Source organism: Cherax quadricarinatus, chromosome 71, assembly GCF_038502225.1.
Source record: "Cherax quadricarinatus isolate ZL_2023a chromosome 71, ASM3850222v1, whole genome shotgun sequence".
NCBI lineage: Eukaryota > Metazoa > Arthropoda > Malacostraca > Decapoda > Parastacidae > Cherax > Cherax quadricarinatus.
In genome coordinates, this window is record NC_091362.1 from 9,453,514 (window position 1) to 9,480,308 (window position 26,795).

The window sequence follows — 26,795 nt, forward strand, 5'->3', positions numbered from 1 at the left end:
CATCTTTAAGCAATTCTCCACCGAATAACAAAAATGTTTATCCCGAGCGCAGATCTTCCTTTCTTTGTCAGCCAAATTGGTATCTATAAGAGCTTTGCTAATATTATATCGAAATAATGTTGAGATTTGATTTAACTTTATTAAAATATTCTTGAGCACCTTTTCAATAAAAAAAAAACCTCTTTATAACACTTTATCATGTTCCATAAAGTTGTGCTTCTTCTGCATCTTGCACTGTTGAAGCGACAATATGACGGATATAATTACAATGGAGAGAGTTACATTTGTATTTGATAAATCATTCATCAAATCGAAGCCATATTTCAAGAACTTCAGGATTTCCATCATAACTGAAGACCTTTTGTAGATAATGATTCTGAGAAGGGTCGAAACTTCGACTGCATTAACTGAATCAACAGTCTGCTCTTTCAAGGCTTATCACTCAACTGACTGATAATTTCACAAATTGAGAAATTGTATTGTGTCAAAAGGTTAACGATCTTATCTTTTATAGACGGATTTCTATGTAAGTTTCACTGAGAGGCGGATCTTTTGCGTCTACCTGATCTCCTAGGTGCCCCGGTGGCCTGGTGGCTAAAGCTCCCGCTTCACACACGGAGGGCCCGGGTTCGATTCCCGGCGGGTGGAAACATTCCGACACGTTTCCTTACACCTGTTGTCCTGTTCACCTAGCAGCAAATAGGAACCTGGGTGTTAGTCGACTGGTGTGGGTCGCATCCTGGGGGGACAAGATTAAGGACCCCAATGGAAATAAGTTAGATAGTCCTCGATGACGCACTGACTTTCTTGGGTTATCCTGGGTGGCTAACCCTCCGGGGTTAAAAATCCGAACGAAATCTTATCTTATCTTATCTTACGACACATATCCTAGTTGGGCAACACATAAGAAAAGTAACAGAAAACAAAAATAGCTGCAGTGTGCTGAGATTTCAAACTTTTAGGTTAAAAAACCTCAAGGTTAGTGGGAATAACACTCATTACAAATGAAAAAATAGCGCAAACAATATAATATATGCCTTATGAACACCATTGAAGGTTAAATAATGGTCTGCTGGAATTGAAGATATCAGTTAAATAATCACAAACAAGCAACTGACCAACTTTTATCAAGGTTTCGCAAAAATTGAACACATGGCAATAAAGGCAAAATTGCAAGCAAAGCCGAAAAATAAATGTAATTATTTCAATAATTTACCACAACACCAAGCGAGAAAATGACACTGAAATTTTCAAACTTGAATGTTTAAATTAATGGAAAAGCGGGAGAATATTCTGAAAACTGATTGTATTAGTTCATATAATGGAACATTCATAACCAGTAAAAAAATGTGATAATACAGAACTGTACAGTGAGGTTAAATGAAAAAACAATTTACAAAGTCAGAATATATATATGTACACACACACACACACACACACACACATCTCTCTCTCTCTCCCCTCTCTCTCCCCTCTCTCTCCCCTCTCTCTCCCCTCTCTCTCCCCTCTCTCTCCCCTCCTCCCTTCTCTCTCTCCCCCTCTCCTCTCTCTCCCCTCTCTCTCCCTTCCTCCCTTCTCTCTCTCCCCCTCTCCTCTCTCTCCCCTCTCTCTCCCCTCCTCCCTTCTCTCTCCCCCTCTTCTATCTCTCCCCTCTCTCTCTTCCATATCCCCTCTCTCCCCCTTCTCCCCTGACTCTCCCCCTCTCTCTCCCCTCTCTTTGCTCCTCTCTCTCTCCCAGTGGAAAAGGATGGAACAAGAGTGGGAGAGAAAATTAGGAGAGCTTTTTGAAAAAATGGAGACAGAGCTTTCTGTGAAATTGGAAAAGAGGTTGGAGAAGGAGAAGAAGAATTGGGAGGCACAAGTCGAAACTGCAGTAGCCAGGATAAGGGTCCTAGAAGATGAGGTAAACAGGCTGAAGCGAGTTACAGGGGCATTGACCAGAGAAGACACAGCATATGAAGCTGAGAGGCCGAACAGGAAGGAAGGAGATATGAATTATGCTAAGGTCATATCAGCCTGCCAAGAAGGGCCAAAGAGTGAAAGGGGAGAGCAGCTGGGTGCAGATGGAGAGGGTGATAGGTCTAATGCAGAGGCATAACCATGCTACCAAGAGCCACTGGAAAAAACAAGGGAGAAAATGACCATGTACAGACAGGAACCAGAGTCACAGAGGGAGAGGCAATGGGAGGAGGAAATAGCAAAATCAGTGTTTGTCCATGGGCTTCAGGAGAGAGAGGAAAGGACACACACTGAAAGACGGCAGACAGAAAGAAAGGAGATTGAGAACATCATCACAGAAATAGGTGAAGATTTGGATGAGATTGTAAATTTTAGAGAATAGGGGGATACTTGAAGGGGAGGAAATGACCAATCAAACTGATTCTCGGGACAGAAACAGTGCAGAACAGGATCCTCCAAGAGAAACCACGGTTGAAGTACTCAGCAGAGTACATGAGGGTGTTCCTAGACAGAGGCAGAACACAAACAGCAGCGGAGGGAGAGGACAAAAAGCGAAAGGAGCTAGGAAAGGAGACACGGACAGAACTAGCAGAGGTAAATCAGAGCAGGATAGAGCAGCAAGAGCTAGCACACACAGAACCATCCTCAGAACCCCACAATCTCTCACACCATCCCAACACAAACTACAATCCATACTCACAGCTTCCACCCAACACCCAGCTATAGAATCCCACAGTATGCTACCAGGTCTCCCACCATCACACTGCCCCCCCCAATCACAGTGTTGGAGAGGAAACTGAAGGTATAGTACACAAACGCTGATGAAATAACAAATAAGTGGGAGGAGTGGCACGAAAGAGTAAAAGAGGCATCACCGGACATCATAGCTCTCACAGAAACCAAGCTTACAGGTATGATAACAGATGCCATCTTTCCAATGGGATACCAGATCCTGAGGAAAGACAGAGGGAACAGGGGGGGGTGGAGGAGTGGCAATGCTGATCAAAAACCGATGGAATTTTGATGAGCTGGAGAGAGAGAAGACAGCGGAGAAGCAAGCAATTACATAGCAGGAATGCTTCACACCGGAGGTCCCAAAGTGGTAATTGCAGTGATGTATAACCCACCACAGAACAGCAGGAGGCCAAGGCAAGAGTATGATGAGAGCAATAGAGTGATGGTTGACACACTGGCTGCAGTGGCCAGAAAAGCTCATGCATGCAGGGCAAAGCTCCTAATCATGGGTGACTTTAAAAACAAGGAAATCGATTGGGAGAACTTGGAGCCACATGAGGGCCAAGATACATGGAAAGCTAAGATGATGGAGGTGGTACTGGAAAACTTCATGTACCAACACGTAAGGGACACTACAAGAGAGAGAGAGGAGAGGATGAACCAGCAAGACTGGACCTAGTATTTACCTTGAGTAGGACAGATATTGAGGACATCACATATGAAAGAACCCTTGGGGCCAGTGACCATGTGGTTTTAAGCTTCGAATACACAGTAGAGCTACAAGTGGAGGGGGAAGCAGGTAGGCCAGGGCAAATGAAGCCAAACTACAAGAAAGGGGACTACATGGGAATGAGGAACTTCCTGAACGGGGTTCAGTGGGACAGAGAACTGGCAGGGAAGCCAGTTAATGAGATGATGGAATATGTATCAACAATGTTCTAGGAGGCTGAGAAGAGGTTTGTACCCAAGGGTAACAGGAATAATGAAAAAGCCAGGATGAGCCTATGGTTCATCCATAGTGTGCTACGGAATGGAAGAAATATAGAAGGCAAAGGACCCAGGAGAACAAGAAGAGCAGTCGTAGAGTCAGAAATGAATATGCACAGATAAGAAGGGAGGCCCAATGATAATATGAAAACGATATAGCAGCGAAAGCCAAATCTGACCCGAAGCTGTTATACAGCCACATCAGGAGGAAAACAACAGTCAAGAACCAGGAAATCAGATTAAGGAAGGAAGGAGGAGAGACAACAAGAAATGACCGTGAAGTATGTGAGGAACTCAACAAGATATTCAAAGAAGTGTTCACAGAGGAGACAGAAGGGGCTCCAGAAAGACGGAGAGGTGGGGTACTCCACCAAGTGCTGGACACAGTACACACGACCGAGGAAGAAGTGAAGAGGCTTCTGAGTGAACTAGATACCTCAAAGGCAATGGGGCCAGATAACATCTTTCCATGGGTCCTGAGAGAGGGAGCAGAAGCATGTAAGACAGCAAATGTAGTCTCAATGTTTAAAAAAGGAGACAGACATGAAGCACTAAACAACAGACCAGTGTCACTGACATGCATAGTATGCAAAGTCATGGAGAAGATTATCAGGAGAATGTGGTGAAACACCTAGAAAGGAATGATCTCATCAACAGCAGCCAACATGGTTTCAGGGACGGGAAATCCTGTGTCACAAACCTACTGGAGTTCTATGACATGGTGACAGCAGTAAGACAAGAGAGAAAGGGGTGGGTGGATTGCATTTTCTTGGACTGCAAGAAGGTGTTTGACACAGTTGCACACAAGAGATTAGTGCAAAAACTGGAGGACCAAGCAGGTATAACAGGGAAGGCATTACAATGAGTCAGGGAATACTTGTCAGGAAGACAGCAGCAAGTCATTGTACGTGGCGAGGTGTCAGAGTGGGCGCCTCTGACCAGCGGGGTTCCATAGGGTTCAGTCCTAGGACCAGTGCTGTTTCTGGTATTTGTGAACGACATAACGGAAGGAATAGACTCCGAAGTGTCCCTGTTTGCAGATGGCGTGAAGTTGATGAGAAGAATTCATTAGATTGAAGACAAGGCAGAACTACAAAGGGATATGTACAGGCTACAGACCTGGTCCAGCAATTGGCTTCTGGAGTTCAATCCCACCAAGTGCAAAGTCATGAAGATTATGGAAGGGCAAAGAAGGCCGCAGACGGAGTACAGTCTAGGAGCCCAGAGACTACAAACCTCATTCAAGGAAAAAGATCTTGGGGTGAATATATAACCAGGCGCATCTCATGAAGCGCACATCAATCAAATAACTGCTGCAGCATATGGGCGCCTAGCAAACCTCAGAACAGCATTCCGACATCTCAATAAGGAATCGTTCAGGATCCTGTACACCGTGTACGTTAGGCCTATATTGGAGTATGCGGCACCAGTCTGGAACCCACACCTAGCCAAGCTTGTAAAGAAACTAGAGAAAGTGCAAAGGTTTGTAACAAGACTAGTCCCAGAGCTAAGAGGTATGTCCTACGAGGAAAGGTTAAGGGAAATCAACCTGACGACACTGGAGGACAGGAGAGTTAGGGGGAACATGATAACGACATGCAAAAAAACTGATTGGAATTGACAAGGTGGGAAAAGACAGAATGTTCCAGAGATGGGACACAGCAACATGGGGACACAGTTGGAAGTTGAAGTCACAGATGAATCACAGGGATGTTAGGAAGTATTTCTTCAGCCACTAAGTAGTCAGGAAGTGGAATAGATTGGGAGCGATGTAGTGGAGGCAGGTTCCATACATAGCTTTAAGCAGAGATATGATAAAGCTCACGGTTCAAGGAGAGTGACCTAGTAGCGACCAGTGAATAGGCGGGGCCAGCAGTTAGGACTCGACCCCTACAACCTCAACTAGGTGAGTACAACTAGATGAGTTCACACACACACACACACACACACACACACACACAAACACACACACACACACACGCACACGCACACACACACACACACACACACACACACACACACACACACACACACACACACACACGGGACAGGACAGATTGGGCAGCAGAGCTCATAAAAAGAGATCATGAATGGGAAAAGAAACTAAAAGAACTTAGCATGAGAATAGAAGAGAGGATAGTTATGGAAAGAAGGAAGTGGGAGGTGCATGTCAAAGCAGCAGAGGCTAGGATACAGAATTTAGAAGAGGAACTGAAAAATCTGAAACAGCCTAAAGAACTAAAGAACATTTTGGGATTGACAACAGAGACTGCTACCTCAGCCACAAATAAGGGGACTGTAGGGAAAGAAGGGGCACAACTGCATGGGGAAGCTCTATCAGAGGAGACTGTAGTAAATGAAAGAGCTAAGCTTTATGTGGAGGCCCTAACAGACAACAACAGAGCCCAAGGAAAGCCGAGAAGGGAAAATGACAGGCCACTGAGCCCAAGTACATTAGCCAGTGAAACTGAAGAAAGGAAAGCTGCAGTGCAGGAAACCAAATTAAATGAGGGGATACACAGGGATATGCAGTGGGAGAATGAAAGGGTGAGGTCAGTCTTTGTGTATGGGCTCCAGGAAGTTGAAGGGGAAACATATGAAGCAAGAAAACAAGGGGAAAAAAAGTAATTGAAAGCATCATGAAAGCAATAGGAGAAGACGACATGACCCAGCTGGAAAATTTTCGGAGAATAGAGGGGTTTGTAAAAAAAAGAACCCAGCCAGTGAAAGTGACCTTCAAGGCAGAAGCGACTCGGACCAGGATCCTGCAGGAGAAAGCACAATTAAGGGACATGCCGGCATACAGGAAGGTGTATCTCGACCGCGACAGAACACAAGAAGAAAGGCAGAAACTGAGAGAGATGGTACAAAGGCGAAAGGAGGAAAGAGAGGGGATGGAGAAGACAGACAGGAGATCCCAGACCCAGGAAGAAGATCAAATACAGCCTCCCTCACAACTTCCTATAGAAGCCTCCCAACCAGGTCAACCCCAGTGCAACCAAACACTCTAAATCAAAACACCCATGCCACATCCAGTGCCCCCACCCACTACATTGCAAACTCCACCCCCACAGCAACAACCCATAGTTCCTTACCAGGTCTCCCACTTCCCCAACCCCAATATACCTCCCAGACCACAGTCTTAGAAAAGAAGTTGAAGGTGTGGTATACAAATGCAGATGGAATAACAAACAAGTATGAGGAGTGGCACGAAAGAATCAAAGAGATATCCCCAGACATAATAGCACTCACAGAAACAAAACTCACCAGAATAATAACAGATTCAATCTTTCCATCCGGATACCAAATCCTTAGGAAAGACAGAGGGAGGAGAGGGGGAGGAGGAGTTGCACTGCTCATTAAAAACCAGTGGGATTTTGAGAAAATGGAAGGAATGGATGGCATGGGCGAAAGGGACTACTTAGTAGGAACAATCCAGTCTGAGGGACATAAGGTGATAATTGCAGTAATGTACAACCCACCACAGAACTGCAGGAGGCATAAGAGAGGAATACGATGAGAGCAACAGAGCAATGATCGACACACTAGCCGAGGTGGCCAGGAGAGCACACATGGGGGGAGCAAAGTTACTAGTTATGGGTGATTTCAATCACAAGGAGATTGACTGGGAAAACCTGGAGCCCCATGGGGGTCCCGAAACATGGAGAGCCAAGATGATGGATGTGGTACTGGAAAACCTCATGCATCAACATGTTAGAGACACTACCAGAGAGAGAGGAGAGGATGAACCAGCAAGGCTGGACCTTGTATTCACCATGAGTAGTTCGGACATCGAGGATATCATGTATGAAAGGCCCCTGGGAGCTAGTGATCATGTGGTTCTGTGCTTCGACTACATAGTTGAGCTCCAAGTGGAGAGAGTAGCAGGAATAGGCTGGGAAAAACCAAACTACAAAAGGAGGAACTACTCAGGCATGAGGAACTTCCTTCAAGACATTCAGTGGGAGAGGGAACTGACAGGAAAACCAGTACAAGAAATGATGGACTATGTAGCAACAAAATGCAAGGAGGCAGAGGAGAGGTTTGTTCCCAAGGGAAACAGAAATAATGGGAAGAACAGAGCGAGTCCTTGGTTCACCCAAAGGTGTAGGGAGGCAAGAACTAGGTGTACTAGAGAATGGAAAAGGTACAGAAGATAGAGAACTCAGGAAAATAAAGAAATCAGCCGAAGAGCCAGAAACGAATATGCACAGATAAGAAGGGAGGCTCAGAGACAATATGAAAATGACATAGCATCAAAAGTAAAGACTGACCCGAAGCTGTTGTACAGCCACATCAGGAGGAAAACAAGAGTCAAGTACCAGGTAATCAGACTGAGGAAGGGTGATGGGGAATTCACTAGAAACGACCAAGAGGTATGTCAGGAGCTCAACACAAGATTTAAAGAGGTATTTACAGTGGAAACCAGTAGGACTCCAGGAAATCAGAACAGGGGGGCACACCAGCAAGTGCTGGATGAGGTACATATAACCAAGGAGGAGGTGAAGAAGCTGCTATGCGAACTTGACACCTCAAAGGCGGTGGGACCAGACAACATCTCTCCATGGGTCCTTGAAGAGGGAGCAGAGATATTGTGTGAGCCATTAACAAAGATCTTCAACACATCATTTGAAACTGGGCAACTCCCTGAGGTATGGAAAATGGCAAATGTAGTCCCAATTTTTAAAAAGGGAGACAGACATGAGGCACTAAACTACAGACCTGTATCACTAACGTGTATAGTATGCAAGGTCATGGAGAAGATCATCAGGAGGAGAGTGATGGGGCACCTGGAAAGAAACAAGTGTATAATTGACAACCAGCTCGGTTTCAGGGAAGGAAAAGCCTGTGTCACAAACCTACTAGAGTTTTATGACAAGGTGACAGAAGTAAGACAAGAGAGAGAGGGGTGGATCGACTGCATATTTTTGGACTGCAAGAAGGCCTTCGACACAGTTCCTCACAAGAGGTTACTGCAAAAGCTAGAGGATCAGGCACACATAACAGGAAAGGCACTGCAATGGATCAGAGAATACCTGACAGGGAGGCAACAACGAGTCATGGTTCGCGACGAGGTGTCAGAGTGGGCGCCTGTGACAAGCGGGGTTCCACAGGGGTCAGTCCTAGGACCTGTGCTGTTCTTGGTATATGTGAACGACATAAAGGAAGGGATAGACTCAGAAGTGTCCTTGTTTGCAGATGATGCGAAGTTAATGAGAAGAATCAAATCGGATGAGGATCAGGCAGGACTACAAAGACAACTGAACAGGCTACAAGCCTGGTCCAGCAACTGCCTCCTTGAGTTTAACCTTGCCAAATGAAAAGTCATGAAGATTGGGGAAGGGCAAAGAAGACCGCAGACACAATATAGTTTAGATGGCCAAAGACTGCAAGCCTCACTCAAGGAAAAAGATCTGGGGGTGAGTATAACACCGAGCATATCTCCTGAGGCGCACATCAATCAGATAACTGCTGCAGCATACGGGCGCCTGGCAAACCTACGGATAGCGTTCCGATACCTCAGTAAGGATTCGTTTAAAACTCTGTATACCATTTACGTCAGGCCCATACTGGAGTATGCAGCACCAGTTTGGAATCCACACCTAGTCAAGCACGTCAAGAAATTAGAGAAAGTGCAAAGGTTTGCAACAAGACTAGTCCCAGAGCTACGGGGATTGTCCTACGAAGAAAGGTTGAGGGAAATCGGCCTGACGACACTGGAGGACAGGAGGGTCAGGGGAGACATGATAACGACATATAAAATACTGCACGGAATAGACAAGGTGGACAAAGACGGGATGTTCCAGAGAAGGGACACAGACACAAGAGGTCACAATTGGAAGTTGAAGACTCAGATGAATCAAAGGGATGTTAGGAAGTATTTCTTCAGTCATAGAGTAGTCAGGCCGTGGAATAGCCTAGAAAGTGACGTAGTGGAGGCGGGAACCATACATAGTTTTAAGGCGAGGTATGATAGAGCTCATGGGGCAGGGAGAGAGAGGACCTAGTAGCAATCGGCGAAGAGGCGGGGCCAGGAGCTGTGACTCGACCCCAGCAACCACAAATACGTGAGTACACACACACACATACACATACACACACACACATACACATACACACATGCACACACACACCAAACACACACACACACACCACACACACACACGCATCAAACACACACACACACCACACACACACACACACACACACACACACACACACACACACACACACGCAACACACACACACACACACACACACACACACGCACGCACACCCACACGCATCAAACACACACACACACACACACACACACACACACATACACACACACACACACGCACGCACACCCACACGCAACAAACACACACACACACACACACACACACTCGCATCAAACACACACACACACACACACACGCATCAAACACACACACACACCACACACACACACACACACACACACACACCACACACACACGCATCAAACACACACACAGACACACACAGACACACACACACACATACACACACACCACACACACACACGCATCAAACACACACACACACACACACACACACACACAGACACACACAGACACACACACACACACATACACACACACCACACACACACACGCATCAAACACACACACACACACACACACACACACAGACACACACACACACAGACACACAGACACACACACACACACACACACACACACACACACACACGCACACCCACAGACCCACTCCCATAACACAGTGTTGGAGAGGAAACTGAAGGAATGGTACTTAAACGCTGATGGAATAACCAATAAATGGGAGGAGTGGCTCGAGAGGGTCAAAGAGGCATCACCGGACATCATAGCTCTCAGAAACCAAGCTCACAGGAATGACAACAGATGCCATATTTCCAACGGGATATCAGATCCTGAGCAAAGACAGAGGGAACGGAGAGGGTGGAGGAGTGATACTGCTTATCAAAAATCAATGGGATTTTGATGAGCTGGAAAGAGGAGACAAAGGAGAAGCAAGAGACTACATAATAGGAAAACTACAGTCTGGAAGTCCCAGGGTGGCAATTGTAGTGATGTACAACCCACCACAGAACGGCAGGAGGCCAAAAGAAGTGTATGACGAGAGTAATAGAGCGATGGTTGACACACTGGCTGAAGTGGCCAGAAGGGCTCATGATTGTGGGTGATTTCAGTCACAAGGAAATCGACTGGGAGAACCTGGAGCCACATGGAAGCCCAGAAACGTGGAGGGCTAGGATGATGGAGGTGGTACTGGAAAACCTCATGTACCAGCACGTAAGGGACACTACCAGAGGGGAGGATGAACCAGCAAGACTGGACCTAGTATTCACCTTGAAAAGTGAAGATAGTGAGGACATCACATATGAAAGATCCATCGGAGCCAGTGACCAGTGAACACATACTAGAGTTACAAATGGAGGGGCAACCATGAAGGGCCAGACGAATGAAGCCACACTACAAAAGGGGGAACTACACAGGCATGAGGAATTTCCTGCAAGACGTTCAGTGGGAGAGAGAACTGGCAGGATAACCAGCAAAAGAAATGATGCCCTATGTGACAACAAAATGCATGGAAATAGAGGAGAGGTTTGTTCCCAAGGGAAACAGAAATAATGGGAAGACCAGAACGAGTCCTTAGTTCACCCAAGACAAAAATTAGGTGCACTAGAGAATGGAAAAGGTACAGAAGACAAAGGACCCAGGAAAATAAAGAGATCGGCCGAAGAGCCAGAAACGAATATGCACAGTTAGGAAGGGAGGCTCATCGACAATATGAGAATGACATGGCATCGAAAGTCAAGTCAGACCAAGACCAAGAGATATGTGAGGAGCTCAACATGAGATTTAAAGAAGTATTTACATTGTAAACAGGTAGGACTCCTAGAATTCAGAACAGAGAGGTAGACCAACAAGTGCTGGATGAAGTACACGTAACCGAGGAGGAGGTGAAGAAGCTGTTATGTGAACTTGATACCTCAAAGGTGGTGAGACCAGACAACATCTCTCCGTGGGTCCTTAGAGAGGGAGCAGAAATACTGTGTGTGCCACTATCAAAGATCTTCAATACATCCATTGAAACTGGGCAACTCCTGAGGTATGGAAGATGAACAATATAGTCCTAATTTTTAAAAAGGGAGACAGACACGAGGCATTAAACTACAAACCTGTGTCACTAACGTGTATAGTATGCAGAAGATCATCAGGAGGAGAATGGTGGAACACCTGGAAAGAAACAAACTTATAATCGACAACCAGCACAGTTTCAGGGAAGGAAAATCCTGTGTCACAAACCTACTGGAGTTTTATGACAAGGTGATGGAAGTAAGACAAGAGAGAGACGGGTGGATAGACTGCATTTTCTTGGACTGCAAAAAGGCCTTCGACACAGTCCCTTACAAGAGGTTAATGCAAAAGCTAGAGGATCAGGCACACATAACAGGAAAGGCACTGCAATGGATCAGAGAATATCTGACAGGGAGACAACAACGAGTCATGGTACGTGACAAGGGAGTGGGCGCCTATGACAAGCGGGGTTCCACAGGGGTCATTCCTAGGACCTGTGCTGTTTTTGGTATATGTGAATGACCTAACGGAAGGAATAGACTCAGAAATCTTCTTGTTTGGAGATGTCAAGTTAATGGGGAGACTCAAATCCCTCAAGGATCAAGCAGGACTACAATGAGAACTAGTCAGGCTACAAGCCTGGTCAAGCAACTGGCTTCTTGAATTTAACCCTGCCAAATGCAAAGTCATGAAGATCGGGGAAGAGCAAAGACGACCGCGGACAGAGTATAGTCTAGGTGGCCACAGACTGCGAACCTCACTCAAGAAGAAGATCTTGGGGGTGATTATAATACCGAGCACGAAAACATAAGCACTAAATGTTTAGAGCTGAAGAGATGTATTTTCCAGATTTTGCACAGAATCCCACAAAGTTTGTGTTTACACAGCCTAAACCAACACAACATTATATCATTTCATATGATGAATCAGTTATTCAAGATGGATAATGTTTACAGTTGTTGTATTTTAATTAGATGGAAATGCTAAACCTGTAGCTGTCATGTAGCTCTTGTGGAAAGAGAGGTATTCATATCAAAACAAGGGGAAGATAAATCCAGTTCCTTGGATCAAGAGACACTCAGTAGGATCAAGGCAAGATAAAGCAATAAAGTGTAATAATACTGCACCATTTCGAAATAAAAGTGGAAAATAAACACATAACCACACAACGTCTCGCCCACACAATGGACTTTATCAAGTGACAAACAGATCTGTTTGTCACTTGATAAAGCTCACTATGTGGGCGAAACGTTGTCAGTAAAGGATCACATTATACTATTTATGTGTTTATTTTTCCATTGTGTCGGTATTTTGTACCATTTATTTCCAGGATACAATAGTGTTGATCGGAGGAACCTGACTCCACCTATAACAGGGAAGCAAAATTTTGGCAATGACCTATGTAGCATTGTGTATAGGCCAGCCAGACATGCAAAAGTTCCCATAAGCCTTGTTCAAGATACTTTGCACAAGCGTTTAAAATTTGTAGCAGATCGAATATGTTGTAGAGTAATTAAAAAATGTATGAGACAGAAACGAAAATATTGCTCAGTATATTGCGAAAAATAGAAGTGTCTCCTCGTTAACCTAAATACACCAGAAAACGTCGGATTTTGATTTTTTGGGATGACTTTATAAATTTCAATTTGAAATATTTTTAAAATATGGCAAATTTGCACCGATACAGCCCAAAATTGATACAAAATACTTTTAAGATACACTAGTATTTAGGTACACAAATAACCCGCACATAAAAGAGAGAAGCTTACGACGACGTTTCGGTCCGACTTGGACCATTGACAAAGTCACACTTCATGTAAGTCACACTGTGACTTTGTCAATGGTCCAAGTTGGACCGAAACGTCGTCGTAAGCTTCTCTCTTTTATGTGCGGGTTATTTGTGTATCGTTCCAGTCACGGTATTGTGCCTTTTTGTTATTTATTACTAGTATTTAGGGTTTGAAGGCGATCGAACGTGACATTCTCTAGTCATGACGTTTGAAACAATTTGCTTAATGAATGTGGAAAAATTTATATTTACATTGTTTAAAGTTAGTGACAAACTGTATTTTAATAATGTCCACCAATGGTAAAAGTTTGAAGCTGATCAGAAAAGTCATTCTGTAGTAATTGACGTAATTCCAACGAATCAAAGTTTATCATTTTTTCAGAAAAAAAAAAAAATCAAATGTACACTTACTAAACTCATGGGGCGTCATCCTTCTTATAGAATACAGAAGTATGTTCAGGTGCCAGTACTGACCGAATTTGTTCCCATAAGGAATATTGTGAAGTAGATTAGTCCATTTCAGATCCCCAAACATACACGTACAAACGCACTTACATAAATACACTTACATAATTGGTCGCATTTGGAGGTGATCGTTAAGCGGGGGTCCACTGTACATCCTCAATAATATTTTAAAGCTAATTACAAACAGAATTTTTTTTTAGTTATTAAATAAAATTATCACTATTCACTCGATAAAATTCACAAAATGATTTTTATGGCACCCAATAACGGCGTGAATCATGCATTCAGGAACAAAAAATTATTTCAAGTGATTTAACGAAAATGAAAAAATCACGATATTTTACACATAAAATTGTTAAATCTGCACTTCACATCAGAATTTAATTTTCTCTTATAATCGTATTTTTTAGGAACCTTTTTCAACATTTGAGGCTACGCCGCTGAGGTTTTTGAAAGTTATCCAGACCATTCTAGGATGCTGAAAGTGGGTTCAAATTGGTTATTCAATTTGATCCCTATAACTGATTCGATAAGTTGTAAATAAAATAAAAGCGAAAAGTTGGAGGAAGATGCAAAAAATATCAGGCAGCCTCTGGAAGGTGACCCTTCACACATACCTAAAGAAAATGAATGAAAATTCAGGCATCCTCTTATTGCAACTCATTTGGGATACCTAATAAACAAATTGCGAAAATGAAATAAATAAGAAATTCAGTTCCTGAACCACTGGAGAAATTACTCAGGTCAAGATGAAATTGAGATATTGGATGAACTTCCAACTGAGATAATATTTTCTACACAAAGTGACAGGACTCGGTACTACAGCTATTTTCTTCAGCTGCTTTGCTGCTAATAAAGTGTGACAGATTACAACTGTGGTGTTTTTCCTGCAGACCCACAAGTACTTAATGAACCATGTGTCTCATAAACAGGAGGAACATAAAGTACATGTCTAAGCGGCATCTGTTGTGGAGTAAATTTGAAGAATTCTCATTATCCAAAAGTTGATATGTAAGTTTTATCAAACTGTCTGTAAAATTATCTGTTTCTCAAGCAGGTACATTTATCGATATCTTATCATTTTAATTTGCATGATTTATGTTTGAATCTGAGAAAGAGGAGCTATATTTATCTTGTCAGTATACAAACCATTTGGACTTTTCGTTGAAGTTAACTATTCTTGTGTAGAAGAGAGGGTAATTATCCAATCCAGAGTTAATTATCCAATCAAGTCATTAGTTAAATCCAGTCCAAGAAAGCTGCCATTTCCAGATAACTGGATTGTTTACCTCTGATTCGACACAGTGCAGTGAAGGCCAGTGAAGTAGTATCTCTCAAGAACTGAAGGGTAGTGGAAGACCCTTCACACGTGGGCAGTGTCAGTAGTGTACATATAAATGCGCATTCAATAGTGCTGTCAGCAAGCACTGTAGGTTAGTAACCTCAGTTAAACACTACAATAAATGTCTTGAGTCACTGATACTTCTGCGTGGATTTTGTATAGGAGAGAAATTACTAAGTCCTTACATACTGTGACAGCGGAGAGTAGTCTCATTCACGTTGTAATGTAATTAGCGAATGTTAATGTTCTTCACTGTACTAGCCTAGTGTAGAGTAAGTCGCCCTCTTGAACTCAGCTTTTAGCAGACCGGCGTGACTAGGCCGAGTTCGTTCGTCTACACTCTCTTTGTACACGGGGTTATTCGATGAACGGCGTGGATAGCCTCCTTGCCCTGGTGGGTGGCACACGTGGGTACTCCTGGATTCAATTTGTGTAAGCTGGGATTAAAAGTAATAGTGGATACTAAACTATCTTGCTCTATGTCAAACTTTAACTTAGCTAAGTTCTTATAAGAAGTGATATATCATTAACATATAGAGGTTTCATCACTAAATTAGACGTATAATTAATTTACAGTTGCTAGAAGAATGTCTGAGTTTGGCAGGAAAATAGATGATTGATTTTCCCACAATTCTACATTTTAATTTATTTAATGCGACAAATTCCACATGTGCAGAAAATAAAGCATGGAGTATTAAAAAGAATCTCTCTATTTTGGTTTCAATCGGCCAAACTCTTAAGTAGCTTTTAGAGGGTTTTCGTTTGAGGTCAAAATATAAAAAAAAGAAATTCGAGTATATGATTTATTTTTCGTTCACGTGTGATATATCTGTTCATTGATCAGTTATGACACTAATAACATCATATATATATTTTCACATAATAGTTATTAACGATCAAAATTTATGCGTGGCTTTCCCATCAGAGGCAGCAGTGCAGATCCTGGACGGCCGCGGGATGGTCTTGCAGGAAAAGTTCTACCGGACGGGTTCCACTATAGAACTGCAGTGTCGTGTGTCTGGTGTGCCCACCGCCACGGCTCTCCAGATAGCCTGGTACCACGACAACAACAAACTCAACTACAACACTTCCAGAGGTGGTGTCAGGTGTGTATCTATTACTTTTTTTTTACATTTCAGTAAGGTTACTTTTATTAGAGCGTTTCAAATGAATGAATAAATAAATTATTGTAATAATAGTAAAATATGAATATATAATAGAAAACTGAAAAATTATCAAAACTTACCTATTCATGCCATTGTGAAGTTTGACAAATTTAGTTAGGTAGATTTATTGAATATAAAAAGCCAAAGTTTACTACATTAAAGAAATCTACATTCAGGCCACTACGTTGTCTTGAGAGCAAAAATGTATAACAGTTACAAATTGATGAACACGATAAAAAGGTCCACCAAGGGCTATATCAGTATCATCCAGGAACACGAAAACACAGCTTTTTATCCTGGAGCCAGTAGAAGAGATGGAGCGATGCAGCAGTAGTAGACATGAACATAAGTAGGTGGGACGAAGCAGGTCAGGCACATAAGGTAGGTCAGAGATTAACAATTAAGTTGTAGAGGCATCCTCTAATTTCTTACAAGGAATTTAGTGTTGCAGCAATTGTAGACGTAGTCAGTAGTGGGTCCCTCACATATGTGGCCACGTCTACTACTACAACACTACCTTCTCCATTGGCTACACTATACAAGACTCCATTCTCGTGATTTTATATGCAGCTGATGAAACTTCTGGCGTGAGAAAGATCTCTAAATAAAAAAAGCAAGAGGCTGCTTAAGTGACTTGTTCATCTGCTTGTCGACAGTATAACCCTCCTCTCTCATGTCTTCGAATTAATTCTATTAATTAAGCGCCTAGTGGGCGAACCATCTGTTAGTAAAGATACCCAAGATAAGACCATGTATTTTAGTTATCAGCTGTTTTGCCTCTTGAGAGTGTTAAGGTATAACATCCATGTCTCTTGCTGAGGGGCTCGGGTTATGGAATGTGGGGGATACCTCTTACTGATATTTCTAACTTCCAAAGGACATGTAAATTTATTTTAGATTAGGTTCAGGTTAGGTTTAATTAGGTTAGTATAGGCTGGGTTATGATAGACTATAATTTTATAAAAATGCACATTTGACCACAAATAAGCAATATTAAAACAAGGTTGCGATTCCTCCAAGATTTTTGGCAACAGAAAATACAATTAAAAAATACAACCAGAAGCGTACGAGATATGACGAACTGTGTAATGAGAGGAGTCTTGTATGTTATTTGAGAGTATAAAATACTGCAAATTTAGATTGTTTTATGTTCATGCTTTTATTTGAGAGACAAACATATACAAGGACTGTAGCAGGATGTTAGTAAATGATAATTGAAAGAGAATTAATTAATTAAGTGGTTTGTTAATGAGAGGTATGAGCATCAGTTGCAAAACATTTAAGCTAGATTGGAAGAATGTCAAAAAGGTGTATTATGGATTTAAAAATGCATGACTTAAACATTCTACAGTGGTGTTTGGTTACAGAATGGCAGGTACAGAGGAAAACAGAATTGACTGATGGAATCGTGAGGGAAACTTGACATCAGAGAAAGAAGATTAACACATAATAAGTTTTTGCAATGCAAAAACTATGCAAGGATGCAGAACCTAAAAGCGAATAAAGGAGACAGAAGAAGTTAAATATATAACTTAGGAACAAATGTATCTGCTGATGGTCTCTGAAGGGTGAGTAAATTATATGCAAGTAAAAGGAAGCCCCCAAGAGTGTTGGAAATTTTATGAAGAGGAAAAAGTTAGTCTAAGTATGTACAAAGAAAAAAAAGTCCTCATTTAATTACAATAGCGGTGAGTTGTTGAGAAAACTGGACCTGTAGAAAGAATGAAATAAGATAAAAATACTTAGATTTTTTTCAGTTGCTATTTTTCTTGTCTATATGTGGAATAAAACTCTTCAGAATTAAGAGACTGAATAAATCCGAGGTTGCTGAGTGGAGTAGGGTACGTAATGGAAAGTGTTGGGCACGTCATGGAGAGTGTTGGGCACGTCATGGAGAGTGTTGGGCACGTCATGGAGAGTGTTGGGCACGTCATGGAGAGTGTTGGGCACGTCATGGAGAGTGTTGGGAGGCGAGTGCTGGTACTGTCTACATTATTATATAAGAAAGGCTTTAAGGTAACCGGTTAACAATAGTTGAGTTTTGGTGGTATGAGGTACAGCGCCTGGAGTATATTGGTGGTATGAGGTACAGCGCCTGGAGTATGATGGACGAGAATGTTGCAGCCTGGTAGATCTTCACCGGATCATAATGTCCGTGTCCATCTGAAAATTAACATAGTAGCAATTGATAGCGAATATTTGAATATCTGCGAAATATTCATTGATTAACAACGGCCACCAGGACGGGACTGAACAGTTTTCAGTAGTAATACCTCAGGAGTATTGCAGTATATATGGAAGTCTCTTTGTTGTATCGACTTCAAAGAACAAGTGAAAATGTTGCGCTGTTTGTGTGGGATGATTGATCTGCGGGAGGACCAAGAAGGAAGAGAAAGAACGTTGAAGGAAACAAAATATAGTGGAAGGGAGTGAAGCGAAGGGAAGGGGAGAAAGGGAAGGGAAGGCTAGGAAAGTGGAAAGAAGTGGACGAAAGACAAGGAAAACACAGATTAGTGGAAGGAAATGGAGGGGAAATGGATGGAAGGGGAGGGAAGAGGAGGAAAGGAAAGAGGAGAGGAGGAAAAGGGAGGAAAGTGGGCAAAAAGATGGCTGTCAACAGTTCACTTGTTTTTTTTCAATATATATCATCAACATGGAAAGTTTTACTAAACTTTTTGATTTAACTGTGTTTATAATTGTTTAACATTACATGTTGCACAAAGTCATCAGTGAAATAACTCTCAGCTGATGATGAGACGGAGGTCAGCATTACAATTAACATGTCATGGTGACATGAGCAGATTGGTGTTACAATTAACATGTCATAATGACATGACCGAGGTCAGCATTACTATTAACATATTATGATGATATGACCGAGGTTAGCATTACAATCAACGTGGTATGATGACATGACTGAGATTAGCATTACAATTAACGTATTTGATAACATGACTGACGTTATCAATAAAATTAACATCTTATGATACTATCACCGAGGTTAAAGGTTCAATTAACATGTTATTTTAACATTACATACACCCCTTAGAGAGCAGGCGAGAAAGATAAATCATAATTTACACCTGGAAAATCCTAGAGGGATTAATCCCAAATCTGCACACAGAAATCACTCCCTACGAAAACAAAAGACCCAGTAGACGATGCAGCATCTTCCCAATAAAGTGCAGGGATGTGAGTACACAAGGCGGTAACACAATAAGTGTCAGGGGCCCAAGACTGTTCGGTTGCCTCCCAGCATACTTAAAGGGGATTACTAATAGACTCCTGGGCAGACACCTAAAGTCAGTGTCTGACTGTGGTTCGTATGTTGGATTGCGTGCGTCCGGCAGTAACAGCCTGGTTGATCAAGGCCTGATCCACTGCGAGGCCTTGTCATGGACCGGGTCGCCGGGACGTTGACCCCCCGGAACACCCTCCAGGTAGCCTTTTAATTAACATTTTGTGATAATAAGAGCGAGATTAGTGTTGCAGTTAACATTTTATGATGAGATATCCGAGGTCATTTTACAGTTAACATGTTACGATATCATGATGGAAGTTAACATTATAATTAACATGTTATGATAACATGACCGAGGATAGCATTACACTTGACATATTACGTTTCACAAAAACATAAAAACCCGCACTCAAAAGAGGAACCTTATTACGACTGCTTTTATTTCTTCGACTTCTGCTAGTGCCACTACTGTCTCTACTACTGCCTCTACTACTGCTTCTACTACTGCTTCTACTACTACTTCTACTATTGCTTCTTCTATTGCTCCTACTATTGCTTCTACTACTGCTCCTCCTTCTCATCCCTCCTACTGCCACTACTACGACGATTACCACTATTACTACTATTTATAATAATAATACCTCTGCTACTACTACTGCTACTATTACGATTAACACCACTGCTACGACTACTACTACGGTTACTACTATTACCACTACCAGTACTCCGACTACTACTACTGCTACTACTGCTACTACTAATACCTCTGCTACTACTGCTCCTGCTACTACTACAAATACATATTACTACTACTACTATTATTACTGGTGCTACTACCACTACTGCTACTACTACTGCTGCTACTACCACTGCTGCTACTACTACTGCTGCTACTACCACTACTACTACTACTACTACTACTGCTGCTACTACCACTACTGCTATTACTACTACAGAAGATGTTGTGGAAGACAGAGGTGTGGGGCTACGTTTCACAGTGAGGTCTGAGAAAGAGGATATATTCACGGTGGAAATATTGATACTGCTTCTAACAGGCACATGGGTGGTGTGTTATGTAGATTATGTAGGCGTGTGTTATGTAGGTACATTCCTCTTGATAGCAACAAGGACTGGTGATGGGAAAAGCTCTCAAGAAGAAACAAATTTCGACATCTCTCTAAGTACGGATATGATGGTGTGATTAGAAGTGTATAAGATCATTATTATTGGTAGGTTTCCTATACACTTTGAAGAGAAGGTTGTAGCTGTCGGGAGACCTAAACAGGAGGAAGTCGTGGAAAGAAAGTTTACCGTCTTTTATCGAGCTCCAGTATAAGCATTATAGATTTAATGTATAGAGGAAAAATAAAAAATACATCGATAAATAGTGACATATAGTGCAGAAAGGTAGCTACGTCAGGTGTAGCGCGAAGGCGAGGTCCTTTGTTGGCGAGGTATCCTATTAGCATTATGTATAAGCGAGGTGCTCAGCCATGAAAGTCAGGTAATGTTAGACTACATCTGGGCCGAGTGGGTCGGATCCTGGTAATCAGTTCTTCTGTTATTCCTTTTTTTGTTACAGGTTTCCATAAAATGTTAATTTCTCTGTTGTGTGCTCCCCTCAGGGAAGGTTCCTTGATGTTGGTGAGGGGCTCTTGATTTAGGGAATTGGATCTGTGCTCCAGTTCCCCGAATTAAGCCTGAATGCCTTCCATATCCCCCCCAGGCGCTGTATAATCCTACGGGTTTAGCTCTTCCCCTTGATTATAATAATAATAATAATCTGTTGTGTGCTGATATCTGCGACAAAAGATGCTGCAGAGTCTAGACATAACTGTCTCCTGTCATTTTCATGTTCGAGTCAATGTCCTTGTTTAATGCATGCGAGTGCGTGTCCGGTGCAGTTTCACGTATTCTGTGTTTTAGTTATTCTGCAAAAGTATTTATGATTCTTAATTTTGATGTTCCAAGTCTTTTGCAGCTTCTTCGATGTAAACGTGACTCGTCTCTCACATGTAGTACTGCAACACCCCCCCCCCCCACTCTGTCTGTATTCCTGATGGGGTGGGGTTTCCAGGGGATTTTTTTTTATCTGTTGTCGTGTCGAGGACACCTTCGTCAATGACAGCTGACCGTGGTAGTGAAGTGATGGAAGCCGTCGTCCGTCTGGTCGGTAGTGGGTAGAATCAATCAACGATGAATGGTGGTGTTCTCTCTGGGAATGGTGAAGATGCTAAGTGCTTTGTTTTTGAAAATGTTGATTCGTAGCTATACTCCAAATATTTATAGATGTTTAACTCTATCTGCCATTTTTTACTTTTCAATTTTTGGTAGTGCTTTCTGATTTACGTATTCACTTATTCTTGTAACATTCATGCCATTGGAACTGCATCGGCAATAGAACCTTGTTAGTATTAAGTGCTTGCGTATGGAGAGACTTTAACCTTTACTATAACTTCCAAGTGTTAAACACATTGATTAAACGTAACATTCACTGTAACCCTATTAACGTTACCTGTTGTACCTGGCCGTAACTCAAGACAGAAATCAACTCAAGCAATCGACAGTATATCATTCATAACAATTGGTTAAACACTTCAGAATAATGAAGAGAGAGTTTGAGTGTATATGATCAGCTTGTCAGAGCGTCTTCCACACACCAAAGTTGTAAAACACAACCTCAGCTGTGCTGGAGGGTCACTTCTCACGCTACTGATTGACTGAACTATAACGTTAATAGAGCAGTGGACCTAGAACTGCTCCATTTTGAATTGCCAGTTGGCTGGTCGACGTGGCATACCAGCAGCTGTGTGACGAACGTCGAATAAATTGTAAGTTACTCTGCGCCACAATTAGTAAACAATCGAAAGTGCTAAGAAAAGCATCTTAATGTTAAGTATTAGTTTATTTTTCTATCTGGGCCTCAGGCGGCTAGACTACACGAAGTCAGGCTCGAGTTGTGGAAATTTCCAACAACAAAGATATGGTTAATTTCTTAGTTCCGAGGGCCAAAATCCACGTAGTCATTTACTTTAAGATATTATTCTACAAATATCTTAATATCAGCAAGTACCGGATTACCCTTAATATTTTACTATATTCGTGAATTTTATTTTTAATAAAAAAAAATTAGACGAGCAAGTGGTCACGAACCTTAAATAACCTTATTTACTAGTGATTTTGCTGTTGGCAACACAGTATAATATGTATCTTGTATATTCTACTGTATTTAGCTTCACTACACATTCTAAGAATTATCTTGGCCGTCCTGTGCATCCTTCTTCACTTTGGATAGTCGTGGATAGTGACATCCACCAAATTTAGATGAGCTAAGATTAATTGCAAGTGCAGGAAACATAGATATTATTGCTATAACAGAGACCTGGCTCAATCTGAAAGATAGAGAGATGCCCTCTGAATGTCACATACAAGGCTATAAATTATTCCACACTGACAGGGTCAACAGGAAAGGTGGTGGAGTAGCGATGTATGTCAGAGACAATTTAAATTGTTGTGTTAGACAAGATATTAAATTAGAAGCGTCAGCCACTGAATCTGTTTGGTTACAGCTTCTCGAGGGCCGAGAAAAACTAATTTTGGGTGTGATTTACAGGGCCCCAAATCTTGATAGGGAGTGCAGTAAACTTCTATGGGACGAAATTCGTAAGGCATCTACATACGAAAATGTTGTGCTAATGGGAGATTTCAACTATAGACAGATTGACTGGAGCAATTTGACAGGAAATTTAGAGTCGGGTGACTTTCTTGATACGATCCAGGATTGTTTTTTAAAACAGTTTGTGACAGAGCCAACTAGGGGAAATAACCTCCTTGACTTGGTTCTTGCCAGTAGGGAAACACTAATTAATAATCTTGAGGTTAATGATGAGCTTGGGGAGAGTGATCACAAATCACTCAGTTTTAACATATCATGGAATTCCCCTAATAATGGCAATCAAGTCTCCGTCCCTGACTTTCGCTTGGCTGATTTCATAGGACTGAAAAATTACTTAGGTGGGCTGAACTGGAATGACCTGACTAGGGGTCAGGTAGGTGGTGATGGTTGCCGATATGATGCTTTCCAGGGCATAGTTCTAGCTGCTCAGTCAAATTATGTTCCAAATAGGGAAATCAGATCAAACAAAAATGATCCTAAATGGATGAACAATAGATTAAAATATCTGATTGGTCAAAAGAGAGGCATATATAGGCAAATCAAAAGAGGAGAGGGGCAATTAAGAAATCGATATATTCAGTTAAAGAGAGAAATAAAAAAAGGGAATTAGAAAAGCAAAAAGAGATTATGAGGTTAAAGTTGCAAGAGAATCGAAGACTAACTCAAAAGGATTCTTTCAGGTATACAGAAGTAAGATCAGGGACAAGATAGGCCCACTCAAAAGTTCCTCGGGTCAGCTCACTGACAGTGATAAGGAAATGTGTAGAATTTTTAACACATACTTCCTCTCAGTTTTTACACAGGAGGATACCAGCGATATTCCAGTAATGATAAATTATGTAGAACAGGACGATAATAAACTGTGCACTATTAGGGTCACAAGTGACATGGTCCTTAGGCAAATAGATAAATTAAAACCTAACAAATCCCCAGGCCCTGATGAACTGTATGCAAGGGTTCTAAAGGAATGTAAAGAGGAGCTTAGCACACCTTTGGCTAATCTTTTCAACATATCACTACAAACTGGCATGGTGCCAGATAAGTGGAAAATGGCAAATGTGATACCTATTTTCAAAACAGGTGACAGGTCCTTAGCTTCGAACTATAGACCAATAAGCCTAACCTCCATAGTGGGAAAATTTATGGAATCAATAATTGCCGAGGCAGTTCGTAGCCACCTTGAAAAGCATAAATTAATCAACGAATCTCAGCATGGTTTTACAAAGGGGCGTTCCTGCCTTACGAATTTATTAACTTTTTTCACTAAGGTATTTGAGGAGGTAGATCATGGTAATGAATATGATATTGTGTATATGGACTTCAGTAAGGCTTTTGACAGGGTCCCACATCAGAGACTATTGAGGAAAATTAAAGCACATGGAATAGGAGGAGAAATTTTTTCCTGGATAGAGGCATGGTTGACAAATAGGCAGCAGAGAGTTTGCATAAATGGGGAGAAATCAGAGTGGGGAAGCGTCACGAGCGGTGTTCCACAGGGGTCAGTGTTGGGCCCCCTGCTGTTCACAATCTACATAAACGACATAGATGAGGGCATAAAGAGCGACATCGGCAAGTTTGCCGATGACACCAAAATAGGCCGTCGAATTCATTCTGACGAGGACATTCGAGCACTCCAGGAAGATTTGAATAGACTGATGCAGTGGTCGGAGAAGTGGCAGATGCAGTTTAATATAGACAAATGCAAAGTTCTAAATGTTGGACAGGACAATAACCATGCCACATATAAACTAAATAATGTAGATCTTAATATTACGGATTGCGAAAAAGATTTAGGAGTTCTGGTTAGCAGTAATCTGAAACCAAGACAACAGTGCATAAGTGTTCGCAATAAAGCTAATAGAATCCTTGGCTTCATATCAAGAAGCATAAATAATAGGAGTCCTCAGGTTGTTCTTCAACTCTATACATCCTTGGTTAGGCCTCATTTAGATTATGCTGCACAGTTTTGGTCACCGTATTACAGAATGGATATAAATTCTCTGGAAAATGTACAAAGGAGGATGACAAAGATGATCCCATGTATCAGAAACCTTCCCTATGAGGATAGACTAAGGGCCCTGAAACTGCACTCTCTAGAAAGACGTAGAATTAGGGGGGATATGATTGAGGTTTATAAGTGGAAGACAGGAATAAATAAAGGGGATGTAAATAGTGTGCTGAAAATATCTAGCCTAGACAGGACTCGCAGCAATGGTTTTAAGTTGGAAAAATTCAGATTCAGGAGGGATATAGGAAAGTACTGGTTTGGTAATAGAGTTGTGGATGAGTGGAACAAACTCCCAAGTACCGTTATAGAGGCCAGAACGTTGTGTAGCTTTAAAAATAGGTTGGATAAATACATGAGTAGATGTGGGTGGGTGTGAGTTAGACCTGATAGCTTGTGCTAACAGGTCGGTTGCCGTGTTCCTCCCTTAAGTCAATGTGACCTGACCTGACTAGGTTGGGTGCATTGGCTTAGGCCGGTAGGGACTTGGACCTGCCTCGCATGGGCCAGTAGGCCTTCTGCAGTGTTCCTTCGTTCTTATGTTCTTATGTTCTTAAATTTGACTAGAAGCGCTTGAACACGACGCAGCAAACATCACTCAATGCATTTCATAACATCCTAACTTAGCTGTTCTCCATAGATTGTGTTTCTTTTATGTGATTTCTTACTTCACGCTAAAACTAAAACTGAGATGCATAGGTTTTTAAGAACTCCGCTGGATGTAGATAAATGGTTCAGAGAACCATGTATTAGACACATGTACAACACTTGGGTATCTTTATTGAGGAAACATTTCGCCACACAGTGACTTCATCAGTCCTATACAAAGATGAATCAGAAGGAGTTTGAGATAATTGGTCCTTCAGCCTGGAGTCTATGGTTGAGGGACTGATTACCTCAAACTCCTTCTGATCTTCACCATTCTTATTCGTATATGACTGATGAAGCCACTGTATGGTAAAACGTTTCCTCATTAACGATACCCGAGTGCTGCACACGTGTTTATTTTATCAACTCCTCTGGATATTTAGGAACTCGCAGCAAGCCAAACGTTATGACCCGTGTTTATCAAATTCTCCTGCAGAAGTCTTTTCCGCCTCCTTCCGTTACTTGACAGATATCGTTAAGACTTCATAATAATATCTTAACATTTATTTATTATTAAAAGTAAGACAAAAAAAAAAAAAAAACAAGAAAGACCAATTATCTGTTACACATGATTATCTGTTATATATGATTATCCGTTACATATAATTTCCATAATTTCTTGAATCTGATATACATAGTGAGATGAGTGCCAAGCAACAGGCAGCTGGTAGAGT

General features: G+C 41.9%; 1 protein-coding gene across 2 annotated transcripts in view; it reads left to right on the forward strand.

Annotated features, from left to right (window-relative positions):
- Positions 1–26,795, forward strand: part of LOC128700274 (lachesin-like) — a 245,371-nt gene that overhangs the window by 171,518 nt on the left and 47,058 nt on the right. For both annotated transcript variants that reach the window (XM_053793331.2, XM_070099964.1), the window contains one exon: positions 16,311–16,491. In XM_053793331.2, coding sequence (XP_053649306.2) covers positions 16,311–16,491 — 181 coding nt within the window. The remainder of the gene's footprint in view (positions 1–16,310; positions 16,492–26,795) is intronic.